Source organism: Anopheles marshallii, chromosome 3 (assembly GCF_943734725.1).
Source record: "Anopheles marshallii chromosome 3, idAnoMarsDA_429_01, whole genome shotgun sequence".
In the NCBI taxonomy this organism is placed as follows: domain Eukaryota; kingdom Metazoa; phylum Arthropoda; class Insecta; order Diptera; family Culicidae; genus Anopheles; species Anopheles marshallii.
Genome location: NC_071327.1, coordinates 70,053,200 through 70,075,455, shown reverse-complemented (window position 1 = coordinate 70,075,455; position 22,256 = coordinate 70,053,200). Strand labels below are relative to the sequence as shown.

The following is a 22,256-nucleotide window of genomic DNA, read 5'->3' as shown; positions in this document are numbered from 1 at the left end:
ACACCATGCCGAAACAACTTGTGCGCTGCGATAGGCGCGAAAACTTCACGCCGTGAAACAATAGCACATCTTAATTGCACATCCACGATCCCACCCACACGCACGCCTGGCAGAATGGCCATATTAACCAATCTGCATGCATTATTGCATGGCGTTCTTGAAACTATCCCATCGATGCAGTGCGAAAGGGCGCCCCGGGTCTATACGTTGGTGGACTGTTGCAGTTGTTGCAAATGGTTGGTTGGTTTGGAAATGCATTGCGGCCCTGTTTTGGCTGAGTAAGAAGTTTCTGTTTTATAAAGCATGTTGCAAGATGTTTAAGAAAAGGCTACGTTGAGGGAAGTTAGAATTTGTGCCATACTGTTACGAATTCTTATTAGCTATTATTAGGAATTTCTTCAATAAGCCGTGATTTTGAGGGTTTTTTTGTCAAAAAACCAGGCATTAGTCAGGCCGGAATTGATAAATGTGTCTTTATTTTACGAATACTAGGCCTCAATGATTCTCCTTAGTTGAATAAACTAATTTCTAGCTTTCTCAGGCTTCATTCATTCCCCAACTTCATTCACATTGAGATCCACGACAATAAAAGCTTTCGTCGACACTCTCCAAACTCTCAGAATACTCTAAGTTCTGGCTCATGTATGCACAGCCGGATCTTTTCTTAGATAGTGACAGTAGTATTGCCAACCATCTGGGCTCTCGAGTTCCAACAAAAGTATATCATCTTTCCAGTATACATAACAACTGAAGCCGCACTGTCAAGTTGAGTTTTCCCAATCTTTTGTCCCAATTATTCAGTCGATGGACAGGTGAGTCCACTCGATATCCTGTGTTACAATTCAGCTGCCGAGATCCCCGGCTCAAAAACATCGCTGACGGCGTTGAAAACACGGCATATCTCAAGAAACGGATCAGAGGAGTCGAATACTGTCCCCAGTAGATTCGGGAAGTCAACGCGGCCATCAAGGAGTCCCGCGATAAACGACAGCCTGGCTTTGGATATTCGCTCTCCTAAAGAAGGCAGATTAAGTAGCTAACATCTGGTTCGGTAGTCTAGCCTCTGGCCCCAGCATCGAAGAGCAAAACGAGTGAGTATACGACTAGTATATACGACTAGCGCATAGTCGTAGGTTGACTGATGTCCAGAGTGGCTAAAAATGATTGTCACAAATTTGTTTGGGCACTGCGAAGTTGTTTTGTTGCTAGACAGAATTTGTTGCAAGAATTTGAGATGCTGTTCCTCTTCGGTTCACTGCCTATTTTACTCCAGAAGTTTGACCAGAACAGAAGTCTAAGTCCCCTCACTGATACCACAATTGACATCAGTTGATACTAAGACAATCAGTTTACAAATCTTCAAGAAATTCTCGATTGTACGTTGAATGATATCGTTTTGTCATAAGAATAAGTTACCTCTTGAGGTTGTAAATTCGCTTCTTCTAAGTCTGGACAATGATTCGATTCTTTCCTGAGACCTTGAGCTTAAGTTCTTTGTTAGCCTTTTCCAACATACTCCTCTCGATTCCATTTGCGCTGTGCGGAATTATGTGAGAACGGGGTGTAAATAACAAATAACTCAAATTCTAGCAATTATACATTAGCACCGGAAATGAATAGTATCTACGCAGTGCGATACAAAACCCAAAGCGGAGTAATTTGCGGTGTCTCTTATGCTTTCGTATGGTCAACCAACCGTGGACAGAAATTCTTCCGCCTCCGAAAAGCTTATAAATCACACGGATGCCTTTTGCGCCACCGCTACTGATGAATGGGGCAGAACCGAAGAAAAAAAAAAACCCCACAACGCGATGTGTCTCCTGAAACTCGTTGCCCAAGTCTGCCTAGATAAGTAGTGCGATTAAAACAGGAAACGTTCCGTGTGACAGGCATGGGACTGGCAAGCAGCAGCAGTCAATGTTGCCCGCTAGGAAAGTGCACTACACTCTCCAGGGTTTTACTTTCTCTTTTATGTTTTGCTAGGCTTGCATGTTCCCGGCTCACGTTCAAGGTGTTAGATGAAAGCAAGGCTGGTCGATTGGAAAGGGCAACCTGAAACCTGCTACGGTCGCAAACGCATGGTGCCAACGCGGTGGTGGAAAACGGTGGAATGTTTCCCCCTTCCGAAAAAGCTTCGATTGCATAGCCAGTGAACGTTGCCCCGCTCGGATTTGCTAACAATCTTTATTCGGGCTTCCGTCAATCCATCTTGGTCTGCGTCCAATAATCTAACAGCATCCTGCTAAAGGCCAGTTGCGAATAAGTGAAATGAAAGTGTAAGGGAATATACACGCAGTAAAAGTATCGCTTGAGTTTTACCTCGTTTTTCGTTGTGATAACAATGAAAAAATCCCTTTCGTTTCGTACAACGCCAGAAACATCACTGTTGGACTGTCTTTAAAAAGGAATTTAAAAGAAAAACTGTTCGCGTTAGCGCACAATGTCAACATATGGTAATGATGCCGGTAGGTTAGACGCTAATGGTCCCGCCGGTTGGCTGCACGGACCGTCAATCAGGGACAGAACGGACGGGCGACATAAACGAAAGTCAGCCCGATACCCGATGGCCCTACCAATAGGCAGTTTGCCCTATCGGCAAACGAAGCCCCGACAGCCTACGGTGGACTGTGAAACACTCATAACGGTCACACATAATGGGTGAAAGTGGACGGCATAAGTGGTGTGGACCTAATGCAGCCTGAAGCGTCCTCGACGGGCTGCAGAAATGCATCCCGCCAACCGTTCCGTCGGTGGTTGGCGCGGTGTTTTGCAGTGCGTTATCTTATTTCAACAAGCGAACCACATTTGATCGATGCAACAATCAAACGTTGCTGATCTTTTGTATCGATTGTTTTTTTTTTGCCTCCCACTGTTGATGGCCCGTTCAGCACGGTCCCAATGTTGCATGTTCGCCGGTGATCGAGGTTTTAATGAATTGGTTTATGGAGAAGCACCTGAGCACTTTCCCGTGGGCATTTCGAATCGTATTGTGTTGCTAATGATGGTGGAAAGGTTAATGGTTTCTCTTCTGTTTGCAATTTGTTTGCGGAAAAATAGGGAAAAGCGACTGTGGGAGATCGTCAACTCCTACAGGAACGACGACTTTAGGGCAATAGCTACAATATGCAAATATGAAACCTTCAAGGTTGAATTCTTCGAGCAAAAATGATTTCAACTGCACCCTTTTTTTATATCCTCAGGAATAGACGCGAATAAGCTGGCCAGCTCCAGTGTAAGACGGGTAGCTTCGTACATACCGTACCGTACCGGCCAAGCCTAAACATACATTCTTCGTCCACATCAAACGAGCCAAGGTCAATCGAAATGTCACCTCACCTAGCATCAGTGCAAACACAACCGGCAAGCAGTCGGCAGCTACCCGTCGAATGGAACGTGTTTGGGACCTGTTCTGCCGGTCAGCGGCCATATTGATGTCGCGTTTTTGTGCACCGAACTACCCAAAACCGGACGGCTGCTCTGTTGCTCGTCCTCCTGCGGGTACCTCCACACGGTGGTGGTGGTGTAGAACGGCAGCGCCGAATTGCCCGTGAGGCAGTCCCACCCACCGTGCGCACGCAAAGTGCATTCGATGATACGCGTTGGCGATTCTTATCACACGATCGCGCTGAGATGCGAGGCGGTATGGCGATGCGTCAAGGTTGGGACGCACGCTTCTGCCCCAACGTTACGCAACACAGCGGCGAGACAATCGCCCCCCCCCCTCCCCCCCCGAAAGCGCAAGTGAAACTATTGTGCGTAACCGCATCACAATTCTGCAACGCATTGGCAAAGCTTCGTTTTGTCGATGCACCTCCGCGCCCTGCCGATGGGTCGCGCTTACGTAAAAGCTGAGCGATTGGCGCTTCAGCATTTTCATCCCATTCATGCCATTGAACAGGCGATTCGGTTGACCGTTTAAAAAAAAAAACTTCCCCTAAGGAAAAACAGATCAAAATGGAAGCACTATTGATGGACCACCGGCCGATGGGCGGAAAGCTGTGTGACGAGGGAGATGATAACGACCCGTCACCTGTCTAATGGCAATCGGGGACAGGAAATCTGTGTCATGAGATCACAAAACGATCGGTGACATTGAAGCGATCGTACGGACACACCAAAAATAGGCACTCGCCGAGTTGGATGGAACCGACCGGGTGAAGACTAGAAAAAGCTTGCCATAACAAAGCCAAATTTAATAAATTCGAACAACGGTTACATAAGCCTGATCAGTAGTGGTAACCGTATTGTTGTGTTTTCAACCGTATTAAATAGAAACATTAATTTAAGCAGTCAGTTAAAAACACTAGATTTACTTTAGATAAGTGCGCAATACCAAACAAAAAGGTTTAATAATTCCGAAACTATTGTCAAAATCATGGTTTAAAAAGGAGTAAATATTAGAAAGTATTTTCTATAGTGAAAATACAGTTCGCTTTAGTGCTACAAGATCATTCATATTTTATTTTACAATACGGTGAAAATGATATTCTAAGTGCAAATTCTACAAACTCTCCAAAAATATGAAATTTTCGAAGAGTTTATGGCATATATTTGTTATTTTGCTTGAAGAATTATATAATATTACTTCACATAAATATCCAACGAATACGATAAAAGTGGATTTAAGTTCTACAAATTGACTACACTGAAGTGGAAGTATAAAGTGACAACCAGAATAAATGGTTTGTTAAAATAATCTTAACTTTCTTAGTAATTTTTAGCCCATATATAATCTTGGGAAACTTAAGGCTTAAGGAAGAGATAAGAAATAGAGGAATTTTTACAAAGTATTGAAAATGAAATTGATTGAGAATTTGATAACCTTGTAGGAGTAAAGTAGAAAAAAAGATCCATTTTTTAATATTCATTCTCTATTTGATGTTCCAAAGTCATCGAAAACACGGAAACACGTGTTATAGGCGGCTCCACATCCTGAAATTGTTGAAGAATGTGTGGCATGGTATATCAAGGGTAGTAATATAGCTTTGTAACGGACTGTATAATTAAAATGTGAGCAAAATATAGTTGTAGCGGAAGAATATATTAGTGAAGTCATATAAATATTAATGACATGGATCTTTTAACAGTAATTCTACGACCTGTTGGATATATTAACTGGGAATACCAAATTGTGCCACTAAGCTTCCTAAACATATCTGAATTTCCTCGGCGTATTCCATAAAACCCAAGGTTTTTTTGCAGTATTTTCTTGGTATCTATTCTAGTGCAAGTGTTATTCAATTACTCACTTTTACAAATTCTTGAAGATCTTTCTTGCTTTAGGTCGGATTCAAAGCAATTATTAAAGTATACGAAAAAGGTAACAAAGGGTTTTTCAAACTACACGGATCAAATCAAGTGTTTAATCTGCAGGCTAGTAGTGAACGACATTTTATCAAACTATCGAAAACACGAACAAAATATAATATTTTTTATAGGATAGAAAACTATATTTTTAATACAAATTTGTAAACAAAAATCTACAATTAAATGAAATAAATAAAATAGAAACAATCTTCCATCACCAAACTGATTTAAACCCTCCATAACCACATTACAGGGTTTTTTAGATGACAGAAAAACGCAGCACAAGACATTTCAACGGCCTTAAAAGACACAACAACCTCAGCAGGCATAGATAAATGCAAGCACATGATATCACAATGGCAGCGCAGTTTATCACAAAACCCGTACCACCGTAGAAGAGAAGTACGATCCGACCAGTATAAACCTGTCCTAGAACGGATTTTCACAGCCAGGCAAGTCTTCAAAGGCCGTTAAAATGTCATGTACTGCGCTTGTTTTGATAGGCGCTTGCGTTGTGCTGTCATCTGAAAAACCCTGTAATAATAATAGAACAAAAATACGTGATCGATTCATGCAGTGGGATGGATTACTTAGCAAGGTAAATACCAGGAAGTGTGTCCATCACCGAAAGGCTGCACAACACCGGATGTACAACTTCCGCAGACCGGATGCAAGTGTGCTCGCTGCACGCTGGGCGTAGTCCGTCGGTTCGAATGCCAACTTTCATCCCGTCTACGACCTTGCATTTTCCGTTTCGCAATTTGCTCCATTCGTTCCACTGAACCGTTTGCCGCCAGCTTTAAATGATGCTTAAATTTTCGCAAAACCCCAAAAATCTCAGCCAGCCGATCGATTTGCCGCAGGAAAACGGCGAACCATTTCGGGCGTTTGAATCTCTCGTTGTGCTGTGTTGCGTACGGGAACCGGGAAGGGATTCGGTCGTTCAACCTTGCACGTTCGGGGGACGCGGCGCTATGTTCCCCCGGGTGGTTTTATGTTTACCTTCCGGGATACGACCGGTCGGTCTCGCAAGGAACTCACAATCGAGACTAAGAGACGAGTGTGCGGACGGTGGTTTCCATTACCATCCCTGTTCCCTTTTCCTTCCCTACTGGCCGATTGCTGGTGCAGCAAATCCCGGTGTGGCGTGCTATTTTTAATTCTCCTGTAACACGCGCTCGCGTCTCAAAGTAGATCTACGGGCTAGGGAAAATTTGGTTACGGGAAGGCGACCATTGAAAAGGGAAAAGAATACGAGAAAATGTAGCCAAACCACCAGTCGATTGATACTTTTGATCACGACTATATTGTAAGGGGGAGGTGTCTTTATGGTCGAAACATCTAAGAAATAACAACTTCATCTTGCTATAAACATATCAACGATCTAGAATAAAGCAAAAAGGTGCATAAATGTTGTAGAATAGCGGAAAAAACATAAAACTTTTCCAAAAAAAAAAACGAACATAAAAGAAAATTCTACGACAAGAGCGAGAGAGAAAGAGAGAGAGGGTTTAATGACCGCCTCAGTATGAATATGCAATCTTCAGAATCACTCGTCGCCCATTGGGGGTTTTGCGTTATGAAATGTCCAGAAAATTATTCAGCTAATCAAGATAGAAGCAAACATACCATAAAAAAAAACTCCACACGACTGACGAAACTGCACAGCGCAGCAGCTTATGCCCTGGCAAGCACCATTTAGTAACGATCCGTACATTATATTTTCCACACTATTATGCAAATGCGCATTCACCCCTTGGTGCTTTCGTCTATGTCGTGTGTGGCCAGTGAATTTCCGCACCGGCAGCACTGGTGTAGGCCCACAAAGGGTTCGTCTGTGTGTGTGTGTTTTTTTTTTTGGTTCTGCAGAATCATAAGCAAGTGATTTTTCCTCTCTCAACCAGTGAGCATCAGCCCCTCACTATGCTACGGTTCCCCTCCACCCAGGGCTGTTTTGATTCGTATTCGCACCACAAACTACGCTGACCGCCCGGCTTCCTGCCCATCATCAGGTTCGCGTATCGCGTTCATCGTTTTTTTGGCTGTACGGCGAAGCAAAGAAGCTGCTATAAATTCACCGGGCTTTACACTGGCTATCCGGCTATCGTGTTGTGTCGTCGTTGTGGCCATTGTTTGCGCTGTCTGCGCTGAGATCGATTGTAAAGACAGCGGATACGTGAACGTTACTACGGGCGGTGGCGGCCGGCCGCTATGCTGTATTTCCCCGCGCATGATCTTCTACGACACGAACACACGCCGGGACAGCATAAAAATAGGAACCCCGAAAGTGGGACCCGCATCGGGAGGAACCCTGCAGTACTTACGCGCGTCGCTACTTGCGCATGGGAATTACCTAAATCGAGGGTCACCAGTGTGTCGCTGGCGCAGGGCGCCGCTCATTTGCTCATTGTGTGCCGGGGTTTGATTGTCTTTCAGGGCGAATGAAACAAAACAAAACCAGGAGACAAGCAACAAAAACCCAAATCTTCACACAAAACAACAGCACATATGTTGGGGTGCTCCCGTTGCCTGGTTGTTGCTTGTCCTCTATCTCCGTGGTACTGCTTTCATTCCTTTCACTCGCGACCGTACACGCATACGAACGGGCGTATTTCGGGGGGGCCCTTGGCTTTTTTTTTACCCACACACCGGCGGCACTTCGTCACTTCCTTCCACCGTGGGCCGTGTCTCACGGATGCGGTCAGCATAATTATGCTCCACAAGGGGTACAACAACAGCAACAGCAATCCAGCAATGGCCATCGGTCGGTTGCATTTAATGTGTTTTTCTTCCTTCTTTTCCCTCCGGTCTCTTCGCTAGCGGTGGTGGCGTTGGACGAGACCTCCTTACCTTGGTGGCGTCGGCTGAGAAGCACCACTACACCAAAGGGGGGGTTTGAAATCGCCCAAGAGTCACACACCGAAGTTGCCGCGTCGGAAATTGCTTGAACAAGGTCTACCCGGTTTTGGAACCGGGTTGGAGAGGGGAAGGGAGGGGGTGGGGGAAGAGAGAAATAAACACCATCGGCTAAAAAAAGGGCGAACCGCCATCGCGCTGGTGGCGGCGGTGGGAAACGTTTATAGCGAGAGGTCAAGCGAAAAACTCAAGAATGGTCATACCCACGAAGGGGATAAGTTCGTAATGGAAAATGGAGGAAATCATTCATTGTTGTTTCCGCATGAAGTGTGGGGAAGTTGGGAAAAATCGTTCTTCCCTCTATGCTAACAGTGCGGGGCGAAAAGAAGAACTCGATCGTGATCTTCCACTTTTCCCGGTCACAGAAAAAAAGTGTACTTTACTCTTTGATTTCATTCACAGCCGATTAAATAGCTCACGGCATATTCTTACCAACGGACACGCTTCATGATTCCACGGTTCACGGTGGCGCAAGGAGAGCTGCTGTGTGTTCTTCACTGCACTCTGTGCTGCTCATATTCAGCTTGCGCTTGTTTATCGATGGCAATTTACTCTGGCGATCGAGCCGACAGTTGTTTGGGCGGATGGTTTAATCATCATCATCTAACACACGTGGCGTTAATGAACATCAAATAGAGAGAGAGAGAGAGAGAGAGAGTTACATTTCCCATCGATTGTCGTACTCTCGACATGTGGTTGTGGTAATGCATATGAGTAAATACCACTATTATGCGACGGAGAGCTCAGTGGTACAGTGGTAATGGCGCCGGTCGTTCACACAAGCGGTCCTGCATCGAATCTCATCCCAAGATACGATTACATTGAAATCTAGAGCAAGCCAGATAAAGGGTATGTCAAGATCTCTGAGGTTGTTAGTGTCCACATAGAAGAAACTCTGAGTCTGTGGGTATTACAGATTTAGTTCTTCATTCCTCAACAAATTAAAGATAACTTGCGATCAAATAAAAAAATTTCTTCAACATTATGTGTCCAGAATTTCAATATTTTCTAGTTTATTTTGACAGATTCAACCTTAACATTTCACTTTCAAACGTTACACATTGAACACATTGACTGCATTCTTCCAGCATCACTTTCGTTAGCCTAAATGCAATGCGTTCCTCACCGACGCTTCAACACGTGTTCTCTGGTGCGGTTGAGTTGAGGCCAACACGAACTGGAAATGAGAGTAGCAAACACTTTGCGCATTCGCATTTGTATCGACCCAGCGGAACGATTTGTCGTGTGTGTTTCGATGTTTGTACGATCGACGTGACGACACTGCGCTGCCCCCCCGGGGGAAGTTGCTGCAGCTTAGCTGCACTGCTATGCTAATGCTTTGTGAACTGTTCAGTGTCGTTTAAAATTTAGGTAACGACCGTACGGTTAAGAGGCCAAAGGATTGGGCAAGTAGCTCTGCTCTCAGTTTGCCAAACGCAGTCGGCTAATGGTGGAAAATCGTAATGGCTACTGTGTCCAGCGGGCTGGAGGCTCTAGGACAGCAACCCTCTCACATTACGCCATTGTTGATACTTTTGTGGAGGTGCATGAACTAAGCGTTTTAGCAAACAAAAATTGGTTTTGTTTGCATCGGTGCATTTATGTTGAAGACTTTCAGCGGCACATGAAGAAATAAGGGAATGTCTAAGAGTTCGCTTCGTACTACGGTGCAAGGGTGTTGTGTTTTGCTCTTTCCTTGAAGTAATCCAGGTTAAGAATGATGTATGAACATTACACTATTGACACTGTAAGTCTTCTCCCCGCCGGACGCAACTGGCTGGAATCATATTTCATTGCACGCTAGCAAAGCGACACGTCTGTCAGCTGGATCTCTTTATATTACTATTCTTCATGGGACTCGTTTTAGAAAAACCACAAACAGGGTTTAAACGTCACCAGATGTATGGTAGCTATAGGTTAGCTCAGCAATGTCAACCCAATGTATGTACTGTTCCAAACTGATGGCCTGTCGGTAGCACAAAACCAGACGAGATCAATAAAAACTGATCCAGAAATTAATATTACAACAAGCGAAAAAAAAACGGGTCAGCCGTATCTCCGTACCCGTGGTTGCATAATGCGTGTGCAGACACTTCAGCTCAAACCACCTGCATTTGAATGCAAAACCGGTTGGTTCCTTTGTGCGGTGTGTGCAGCACAGCACAGCACGGGTTCGAACGAAACTGGCCCGCAAAATTCGGTACGAATTAATATTGCACAATCAAACACACACACACCCGCTCGGACGGGTTGAATCAACGTTGCTGAAATGGAATACTTCTTGAAGGAAATGCTCCAATTTTCTGCCACAGCCATACAATGGCAAGAAATATCCCACCCAAAAAGGTCTGCTGGTGATCGATGCAACACACATATTGCACCGGTTCGGCCGCGCAACTCGCGAAAGTTGTAGCCGTAAGGCTTGCTGCTATCTTGCGATCCTGGAACTGGAACGATTTCGGGTTTCGTTTTACTTCAAGAAAGAAAGAAAAAAATACAAAAACAGAATCCAGATTGTCTGACAATGCCCAGCACCGTCACAGACGCTCCGTGACCGACGTTGGCTCACGTTTCTTTTTGAGGATACATTTCCATCCTTTCTAATGTTTCGAGAGCAGCAAAACAAAAAACGAGTTTTACGAGACTGTTGTTCCAGAAAGCGATAAAAAAATTGTCTGTCGTGTGTGTGTTTTGTGTGTTTTGTGTTTAATTTGCTTACTTTTTCATATTCGTCTAGATGTGCTGACCCTTCAGGAAGATAGGGAACAGGTAGATTCGAAAGATCACATCGAAGATCGTTACCGGATGTAGGCATGATTAGCGCAGTTCCTCACATAATTCTATTAAACAGACGATCGGGTTGAAATTTTCAGACACATCATTTAGAATTCAGTTCTCCACAACAAGACCGGTTTAGATTCAAATCTCGACTGTACTCTGTGGCTCTTGGTTGGTGGGACTTTAGACTACCAGTCGGTTTTAGAGTCAAAGTTTTAGAGAAGAATTCCCCATGTAGCCGAGCTCAGCCCATGTACCGAGCTGAGGTGTTGTTGATGTCATCTTCCAATTGCATATTCTCCACGGATGTACAATGGCATGGAAGTTATCTTGCTCATAGCATGAAACCTTTCGAACGACCTCAGACACATATTGTCACACGACCTTATTGATCGTACTATTTGATCAGTTGGAATAGTGCGCGGGGGGGAATAGCAACACTAGAGCAGTACAGAAATAGATTAACGAATGATTTAATCTACCAAACTGCATAGCTGTCGAACAAGAGCTGTTAAAAACACAGCCCAAATCGAATGAATCAATCTAAAATTTCAAACTGATTCAAAATATCTACGGAAAGGCTCTCGAAAAACATGATGTCATCGTAAGCGATCCGTTGATGTGTGTTAGCATTTTTTGTTGTGGTTGTGCTGTCCGTTCTTTCTGCGCAACATGGGACACACAAGTTTGGAAAGGCATCTGCGGCAAACGGTCCCATCGTATCAATTGACATGCATGCTTTGAGCACATTTTCGTACCAGGCTGGAATACATTATGTGGAAGAAGTTCCTTCAGTTTGTTTCAATCCTTAAGTAATTTGTTCATACAGGCTAAAACGTACCTTCCACAGCTGGTGTCTGAAAGAGGTCACTGTTTCTTGTGCTGCACTAAGAACCGAACGGATTATCTGTTGGAGAGTTAATGTTCTTCCTAGCAGTTGAGTGATTCGTACTTTCTCGGCATTCCTCGGCGTGGTTTTATTCTGAAATTGGGAGCTGAAATTTAACGACAAACACGTTATGAGACCAGAAGGCACACACGCGCTTCATCGCATCAAACACATCTGCCTCACTGGAGCACAACGGTGCCCAGCCTGTATTTGACCTTTTTAACTGTTCACTGGTTGGTTTTTGATACCCTATCACGGGAAGCACACGACGCACAACGGAACCAAATGGATGATTATCATTCCGATTGGTATATTCTTTTTTGTTGTCGGTTGGAAGCATCACTCGCTAGCAGAAGCGTAAAGGTCATCGGTGTCTGGCGTATAAAGCGGGTCATTCTCGGATGCTGTTGATAGCTTTACAATCGCAGTGGATGTTGTAGGAACACTTTACGATCGCGTTGCTACATTTGTTTACGTTGTTTTGTTTGGAAGGGCTTCGCTCTTTCTCTCGACTCATTTACAGGCATTGGATCGACAATTTGGTAATAACAGGTGAAGAAATACATCTGCCATGATCATGCACAGACACACACACGCACACACACACAACCTGGCTCTCTATTTTACGCATGCAGGCACACATACACACAACCTTTGCCTGTAAAGGACCTAAGTGAAAGATACATTTATTCTTCGACTATAACTCCAGGGCGATCAAACGCTCGCAAACTGGCGAGGACGCTTCCATTCTCCCTCACACACTGTCACTACCGCATCCCTTCGACAGCACCCGACTCATGGATGATAATGCCCTGAACACACGGTAGTTTTACGAAAGGTTCCGCAGACACAATTTTGCGCTTGGCACATGTTGGTGGTCAGATCAAACGGGAGGAAACGATCAATTCTGAACACGTTCCACGAGCACTGCATCCGACGGTTAGCTTTTCGAACGAAAACAGGTTTTTCATTGCGATTGGACGAACAACAAAAACAACACCACGCAGCCGTTACGGTGACGCTTACCAGAGCACACACAACAAAACGCGCTACTTTCGCGACCGCGTTCCTCAAGGGCTGGGCAAAGACTTGTGCGAGATTGCCCGTACCCGGTAGAAGCTGCTCACGCGTCAAGCAAGCGCGCTTGGCCGCAATGCACAAGAACCCCTAAGAGCGTGGTGAAATCATTGTCTTTCACAATGGAGTTTCTGTTTTGCTATTATTTAAAATTAAAGTTGTTAAAAAATGTTTAAACTTTAATAGCTAGCAATATTTTTTTTTTATGATACGGTGAATATGAACACCAAAGATTGAATTGTGTATAAAATGTCAAATATGCTTTAATGTACACGAAATCTAAAATGCAAATAATTGAAATCTAAAATTCATTTTCCAAATGGCTGTTTTATAATAAATTTTATTTTCTTACCATTGGATTATAATTAAATTTATTTTGATCAACCATCATTGCAAAGGTGTACACGCAGTCTAATCATTGTGAAGCCTTGGCCACGAGTATCATACAGTGTTCAAAAACTCCCCTCTTGGCAAGCGAGCTGTCAAATCGCATGAAAACCGTTGGGCTCTTCTCGGCTCCTTTAGGGCTCCTTGGTCAATGACATCATTTCGGGAGGATGCCCAAATAGAATCGTGCGGCGTGGCGTGTATGTGCGTGTATGCGCGTGTTTGTTTACATATGGATACGATTTTTCTTCGGATACCACAATAGTTACAATAACAAATACATGATTTATTCACTATTTATTAACAACTTTTTCCAATTCATATTTAATGAACACTTCGTTTCGACAACTTTATGCCAGTAATATGACAACTACAAATTTTTCATGAATCTTTAGGAATTTAATTCTTTTCCAGAAGTTATTAAAGAATTAGGTTCAACATAACTTGAAACAATATTTTTCTCGATTTTCCTGGAAAAGTTTGAGAATTTTTAATTGTCGAATGTTAAAAGATCAATAACTTCTTATCATAGCTAACTGGCTTGACTGGGTTGCTATGAGGCTATTATCGTGCATCTACACCCAGCGGCATTCCCAGGACACATCCTTAACAGGCTGCCCGATAGCATCCTTATCGGGCTGCCCGATAACAAGCTATCACCCAAATTTGGGTGATACCTTTTGGAATTCGCCTTGAACGATTTTGACACGGCGTGGAACGTGTTTATTATAACTTGCAATTCCAAATTTTTCCTCTACGGCTCAGCTTCGCAGGATGACAGCTACACTCGGACCAGCCGTTTCTTGTATTTTTCACTCGTGTAAACTCGTCGATCACAGTTGGCACTGATTGTGCTTGTATTTCATTTTCAAAGAAGTTATGGTCATGCAAGTAATGCAACAATACGGATACACAGTCAACATGGAGAATCTACTAGAGGAAAATGCGCAGTGTTTGCAAAATAATAAGCAAGATTTTCTTGTATCAGCTGCCGTTTACAAAGCGCGCCATCTACAGGAATTCAACTGTGACACTTTCGTAATGGTATCCTGCGATGGGAAGTACAAACGCACAAGAATTGCCTATCGCACCGATAATCCTTATTTTAATGAGGTAAGTACACGTTCACCTTTGGCAGGAATTTGATCGGAACCCGGCAACGTAAACACTTGCTTTGCAGTATTTCAGCTTTTCATTGCATTGTTCTGAGCGTAAGCTTCGACGCAAGGGTCTACTGTTCGCTTTATATCGGTCGTCCGTCTGTACCAGCATGCATTCATGCATTGGCGAGTGCCACGTGGATCTGAACACAGTCTGGGAACAGAGAAGTATGTACGGCAAAATGGAAACAACGCTGGATGGTTGGGTGATTTCGTACATTTTTAATGGTTTCAGATCATGGATTTTTCAAAAAATGGGTCACATTCGAACCGACCGGTAGAGCTTTATCGAACGAGCTGCACTGTGGTTATCTTTTGGTAGATTTATCGATTGCATCTGCTGTTGGAATCCCATCGCCTATAGTAGTGGCTCACGGGGAGGACTATGACACAATCGCAAGGTTTGGTGAAAGTTCTAGCCTAGACATTATGCACACAGAACTCAGATTTGATTTTTTTTTGCAGGAATAGACTCCTTCCAGCACCAGATGCAAACGAAGAACCACAAAGAGTTCGATGCTGCTTCAACATCTTTCGTGGAGAGTTCGTTCATAGTGCTGAATATGCTGTTCGAGTTTCTTACGGAGGGTCCAAGGTAAAAACAAATGTCTAATGGGTTTTTGGTGTTTACCAATTTGCTCTAATTGTAATGCTTTTTTTGCAACAGGTACGCACCAAACCCAGCTCTCATGGAAGAAGCTGTCGATGGGATGAAAAATTGAGCTTTTTTGGAACATATCCCTCGCCAAATCAAAGGTTGGCAATAGATCTGCTTACGACAAATTGCTGCTACAGTAACGTAAAATCTATGAAAGATATCCATTTCGCGTCCATATCTCACCGTACCAACGACGTGTGTAAGTACTAGTCTGGTCCATTATTTAAATTCCATGCTTGAAAAGGTGAATACTTTGCGTTTCAGCTAACTTACCAACCTTCGGCCCAGCTTGGATACACCTTTACGGTGGTGCGCAAGACTCACAATATGTCGGCAAATTGTTAGTTGCGATCGGCACCGATGCCTTGCCTATTCAATCAGTGCCGGCACACAAAACCCAAAGCATTCGAATCTACGAACCGCTGTTGGAATCAAACTACTGGAAGGTACAAGTATTCATAATAAGTTTCAACATTATAAAGCTCCAGCTATTCTGTCCGTGTCCCGTGCCGCAAGTATTGGTTTATCTTACTTGTGGTGATGTATTCTCGCAAGCCGTCACTTTGAATATGGACAAACCAACACCTTCACACAGTTCACCGTGGGCATCTTTCGATTCTGCTGGTACTATTTTTACATGTGCCGTCCAGCTACCAGACTATAGGCAGAAGTACTTTATACAAGAAGTGCTGCTCAAATTATGCGACAGTGTTGAGCGTTTGACGAGCTCGTTCAAAGGTGCCATATCCAATCACGAGGGAAAGAGTGAGATTTTTCGCGAGAAAGGTCGTTTTACCCGTTTGTTAACAAAACTTGAATCAGATGTCACCCTGGTTTATGATAAAATAGCAGAATTTGTGTATAAACAACATACGAAATTAGACCAACTGCGAAAAAGCTATATTTTACAGCAGTTGGTGAGTGTATGTGGAGGTATTCTTGGAAAACCTTATTGGAACTCTCTTTTTTACATTATATTTTTACCAGATGTTAAAGAAAATGGAACTTTCAACTATGAAGGCACGTTTGAACAATTCGACCAATACTGAAGAGGTGTCGCAAATTGCAATGGAGTTAGACACAACTTTAAATGGTTTATTGAAACTTTCACACGATGTAAGTAGGTAATGTACAATTTGCGAATTCATTTCCGTTAACTCCCTCATTTTTTCTTCCAAAGGTTCAAAACCAACAGCCAGATGTTCTGTTATGTATGTCCCGTCCCGGACATACGTCAGTGGATGCTATAGCACGATTCAACATGGTTCATTACATCCATCAGCCAAACCCGGCAGGTCCGACGGGTGTACGGTGTGGTAAACGGTGCACAATCCTCCCGAGATCGATTCATTGCAATCACTCGTGCCCGGATCGATGTGGTTGTATTTACGCAAAGCTAGACTATGCGTTACAAGTAGGGCCGGAACGGGCGGAACGGTTAGCACCGAATGCATTGCTGGAAGATCCCACCGGGAAAGACACCGATGTACAGTGGCAACCGATGGGCAATCAACTCACAACGAAACCTATGCACTGTAAGGTACACGTGTATCAGGGACGGATATTTGCTGGATTGCTTGACGCGGAGCGGTGCAGCGCTAAACTAACCGTACTGTTTGAAAACTACGAAATGGCGCTCTCGGTAAGGTGATTTTCCGCGCATGAAAAAATACCCGTTTTGCTCACAATTTCCATTGTCCAGCCTATTCCCAACACACTGTCTCCGCGTTGGAATGAAACGGTAGAGTTCCAGAATGTGCCATTTACCATGTCTAGCATAGCGAATAATGAATCGGGCCAGAAATGTACTATTATGTTTAATTTGCAATGGGAAGGAAAGGAGACGGTGAGTGATTGAGGTTGCCTCTATACAGACCGTTAATAGAGACTGTACATAGTTTAGAAAGAAACGAATGTTTGTTTTGAAGATCAAATTGATAAATAACGTAATGTCTGCAATAAATTGTAACCTACTTCCAAATTTTCAACATCACCTATAGGTTAGCAATGCAGTCGGCTGGTTGGAAACAACAATAAAACTCTTAGGAACAGAAGAACTAAACATTGAAGTTGAAGCAACTCGTGGCAATAAATCCAATGGTTTAAAGAATAACCGGTCTGCGCAGAATGAAGATTTACCAACATTCAAACCTTATTTGCAATGGGTTCCCCTTTTCCTTAAAGGAATTAAGATCGCGGAAATATTGGTTTCATCCAATGTCGTTGAGGTACTTCTGTTTACAGGGTTTTTTTAGATGACAGAGCAACGCAAACGCCTATCACAACAAGCGCACATCATGTCATTTCATTGGGATTAGAAGACGCCTCAACCCCAGCAGGCATACTTCAATTCAAGTACATGATATCACAATGGCAGCGCAGTTTATCACAAAACTCGTACGACGGTAGAAGGGTAGTACGATCCGAGCAGTATAAACGCGCCGTGAGAAAGATTTTGACAACCAAACGATATTGGTTTTGAACCGAAGAAATATTTACTGCATTTATCGAATTAAATATGCTTTATGTTACGATAAATACAGCAAACGGTACTAACAATCATCGTCTGGTAGTCAAAATCCATCCTAGGGCAAGTTTATACTCCTCGGATCGTACTTTGTTTCTACCGTCCTGCTGGTGTTGTGGTAAGCTGCGCTGCCATTGTGATATCATGTGCTGCGCTTGTGGTGATAGGTGCTTGCGTTGTTCTGTCATCTCAAAAACCCTGTATTGAGCTAAAACATTTATCTTAAAGCTACCTTTACCAACGGAGAGTGAAGAACGAACGGAAGCTGAATGTCTTCTTGTACATGGTTTACCACCGGATATTGCCCCACGATTGTGCACATATAGAATTCGTGTACGATTTGTTGGTCTTAGGCAAATGCAAACCCTTCCGTACAGTAAAATAAAAAAGTCACGAATGTTGTTAACACTTGGCGATGCCAGCATTCTGAGCGGAACTGCAAGAATTGTTTACGGAAACGGGGCCATTTTCTCCGAAGTGCTTGAATATTGCACTGTAGTAAGTGGAACAACGAGCAATGTCAGACGGTAAATGACTCACATTATTCTTTAACACTGCTATAGCGTCTTCCAGTGAATACAAGCTATTGGCCATTGATGACTATCAAGCATATTGATTTTACCGACGAGAAGCGTCCAAAAACAATAGGGAATGCGATCGTAAACGCATCAGAACTGGTTGTAGACGATTCCATAAGGCCTGAAGCTTGTGCAGAAAGCTCAACGGTTATTGATGTAGATCAGGAAGAAAATGTAACTCTAATTCCAACTGATGTACTAAATAGAACCTACAACTGGACAAATGTTCGTGATGCAATACAGAAACAAGTTGAAGGTTTCACCGTTACCAGTAAACCTGCGAAAAGACTGCGATCGGATAATTTAGAGCTCACGTGGTGGACAAAGTTTTACAGCACTCAAATGGCAAAGAATGATGTAACTCATTCTCTTAAGGTAAGCATTTAACAGGAGTTTATGAGATTTTCAGTATAGCTTTATCTAATACATGCAGGTTTACGATAAAGAGTTGGAGAGTGTAGAGGAGTTTGAAGGGTTTAAAGATTGGAGTGGAAGCTATTCGCTACATAGAATCAAACGACGGAAGAAAAATGCCCTTGTGAAGCAGCTGTATGGTGCCATCAAATGCGACATTCAAATCAGTTCCTTAGTGAAAACATCAACGCCACTGTATATGCCGTAACATACTAAACATTGAAGGTATCCTCAAGTTTTGGACATTAACGATGCATTATTCTCCCAACAATTACAGCAAAGAGAGAATATTGCCCTCAACTTCGGACTCTGTAGAAATTGTAGTTGTCGTTTACGTTGTACAAGCTTTGAACCTTTCGTCGCGTGACATTCTGTCAGAATCGGATGCATATATCGTGCTGTCGTACGGCACTCAGCGTGTTCGCGATCGGGCATTTTACATCCCCAATCAAGCATCTCCAGTGTTCGGTAGACGATTCGAAATGCACGGCACGCTGCCCAGGTATGGTATAAGCCTAGGGTTTGAAGTATATTGCCAAGATGTCCAAATATTGTTTGCTTCGGACAGAGATCAAATGCTGCACCTGTCGGTATATGACAGAGACTTTGCCTCTTCGGACGATCTTATCGGGAGCACGTACATCGACATTGAGGATCGTTTCCGGAGCAAACATTTGCCATCGTTTGGATTGCCCCACATCTACACCACCAGAGGTTACAATAGATGGCGCCACCAGCTGAAACCTTCCGACCTGCTACTAAAGGTATGCGAACAGCATGGAATGGCAAAACCGCGCATAACGGGTGGCAAGCTCTACATTGGCGAGCAAGCATTCGACGCCGACGGTCTGGACGCTGATGAATGTCAAACGGAACAGTTATGCCTTCGGGCGCTGAATAACTTCAGTCACGTTGCCAACGGGTTTTCCTTAACGCCCGAACACGTGGAAACTCGTTCACTGTATCATCCCAAGCGAGGTGGCATTGAGCAGGGTAAGGTGCAGCTGTGGATCGAACTGTACGCACCTAATCAGCCGCATCCGCTGCCACTCGACATTACGCCTCACCCGCCGAAACCCTACGAACTGCGGCTGATCGTCTGGAACACGGCCGATGTGATGCTAGACGAGCGTAACATTTTCGGCACAGAGATGAGTGACATCTACGTGAAATGGTTAGTACGGTTCCGTCAAAGTTATGTCAACGGAACGGGTCAACGACATTCTAGTTACCATTTGTGCCGGTTCCGACTTGTTACAGCTGGCTGCAGGAGTTCACGGACGCTCAGTACACGGACGTCCATTACCGGTCGCTAACCGGCGAAGGAAACTTTAACTGGCGCATGGTGTTTCCGTTCCGTTACTCACCCGCCGACGGCATGGTAGGTAGCTGTCAGCTATTGACTGTTGACCTCTTTACGCTTTTTTTTATTCTCGGGGGGGGGGGGGCAACAGTGGAACTCTTGAGGCAACTTTGATAATTAAGATTTTCGGTTACGCTTCCTAGCTGGTGCTTCGTCGCAGAAAGGCTTTCTACGAGCAATACGATACCGAGCTCAAGTATCCCCCGGTACTGACCGTGCAGGTTTGGGATAATGATTCATTTTCGGCAGATGATTTTCTCGGCACGATGGAGCTCAATCTCGCGCAACTGCCCGTCCCAGCCAGCACGCCCGATGCGTGTAAACTTACCCGAAGCCTATCATTACCAGGCGGCAGCAGTACCGCAGGTGGTCGTTTGAACATGTTCGAGGAGCGCCGTGTCAGGGGATGGTTTCCAGTACATGGCAAACGCACGTCAAACATTGAGGCAGCCGATCGACAGCATGCCGGTGACGTATCGCTGACGGTAAATATTATCCGTGCGTGTGCAGTAGCACCCGTACCGGGAGCTATGAACTTTGTTAATTAAATTAATTTTCATTCTTTGCTCATTACTGGTGCGCACAGGGTAAGATCGAACTGGAGCTGGAGATACTCAGCCAAGAAGATGCTTCCCAGAATCCGGCTGGTGTTGGTCGCAAACCACCGCAGCATCTTCCTGAACCCCTGTAAGTATGCTAGACGTAATGGTTGCCGGAGAAACAGCAAACGGAAAGAATTTAATTCCTTCCTTTGATCGTTCGCTCCCACTAACGTGAATCCGTACAACGATGATGCTACTTGAAACTTGCGTCCGTCCAGTAGATTACTATGGTTTCGATGTGATTGACTATTTGTCTCAATCGATAGTACGCGTTGCTAACGACAAGGATTTTTTTTTTCACGGATCCAAAACAAGGATTGATCAAAGAGTGGAAAACATGTTTTTGCATTCTTGAAGAACAACATATAACGCGTTGAAAGATTTAAAAAGATTTAACATTTCAAATACTCACACATTAAGGCAACCAGAAACGTGTCTTGGTTCAGTCATTAGGTAGCGTCCGCACCACTAATTAATCGATTAATAGCGACTCGACAGCAGCAAAGCATGATTGTTCGGTAAACAAAACCGTTGCGCCCACCGATGAGTGGCAAATCGTTCTATCACTTCCCAGCATTCCAATTGTTCGCCCCGTTTTGTTCCTCTTTATTTATTGTTTCCATTCCACAGGCGTCCGGAAGTGTCTTTCCATTGGTTACGGCAGCCGGCGAAAACATTCAACAAGCTGGTGTGGCCCCGTGTACGAAACTCGTTCATCTGGATTGGTGCGGTAATGTTGCTGTGTTTGCTCATTTACGGGTTGGTGGCGAATGTGCCAACCGTCTTTATGGTTCGATCGCTGGAACAGCGACGTTCATACGAGAGGAGCTCTTTCGAAGGTTAGCTGTGCGGATAGTGCGGAACAATGGCCTTTCTTTGTCTTTATTGAAGAGTTTTAGTAATATTTGTACGTTGTGAAATAAACCTGTTATAGTTGCTTACAATCTCAACTAAAAGGCATTTATTATAACACAAATTGCCAATATGTTTCATAAATATGATGCCGCTTTGCTGATTGATTGATATTGATTGCCACAACAATCGATTTATTTTAGAATCAGTTAACTGGAGGCGCCCGGTACTTCATTCAAACATTCGAAACAAACACTAAATAAAACAAACTAAATTACACATTTTGAACATAAAACTGTATGAAAACCTCGTAATAATATTGCAAGAACATGTGTTAGTCTGTTCTCTCTTCCGTAGGTAAGTTAACCAACTATTGCAGTTATGTAATTATGCAGTTATGCTGTTCCAGACTTTAAATTCTTTAAGTTCTTAAAATGTCTTCTAGTTTAATTAATACCTCCATTTTTTTTAATATCCAAAGTGAATTCGTGCGAAACAATCTTTAACTTTACCTTAGGACTTAACTGAATTTAGTTTAGTTTAGTTTAACGAGATGATATCTTATAAAAATGGGTTGTAGCTCTCGATAAGGACAAAACAATAAAAGCAAGGATGAAAATATAGGTTTTTGAAGTTCAATAACTGTATAGAAAACCATAAATTGTGTCTCTAAAGCTATTTCATTAAATTAATTAACTATTAAAAAATGATTCAACGCCGGTTTGTTCTAAGCCGCCCCATAGTGCTT

At 43.6% G+C, this 22,256-nt stretch overlaps 2 protein-coding genes across 2 annotated transcripts; both read left to right on the top strand.

The window, feature by feature from the left end:
- The first annotated feature begins 14,275 nt into the window (after positions 1-14,275).
- LOC128713096 (otoferlin-like) lies at positions 14,276-15,127 on the top strand. The gene is made up of 4 exons (XM_053807959.1): positions 14,276-14,467; positions 14,535-14,682; positions 14,750-14,915; positions 14,980-15,127. The coding sequence occupies exons 1-4, from the start codon at positions 14,276-14,278 to the stop codon at positions 15,125-15,127; spliced, it is 654 nt and encodes a 217-aa protein (XP_053663934.1).
- A 1,306-nt stretch (positions 15,128-16,433) lies between these two features.
- On the top strand, positions 16,434-21,500 carry LOC128711609 (fer-1-like protein 6). Its single transcript, XM_053806490.1, has 12 exons — positions 16,434-16,814; positions 16,875-17,018; positions 17,173-17,400; positions 17,928-18,197; positions 18,263-18,652; positions 18,711-18,895; positions 18,969-19,193; positions 19,260-19,865; positions 19,952-20,072; positions 20,198-20,539; positions 20,641-20,741; positions 21,287-21,500. Exons 1-12 carry the CDS (start codon positions 16,434-16,436, stop codon positions 21,498-21,500), a joined length of 3,207 nt encoding a protein of 1,068 aa, XP_053662465.1.
- The last annotated feature ends 756 nt before the right edge of the window (positions 21,501-22,256 follow it).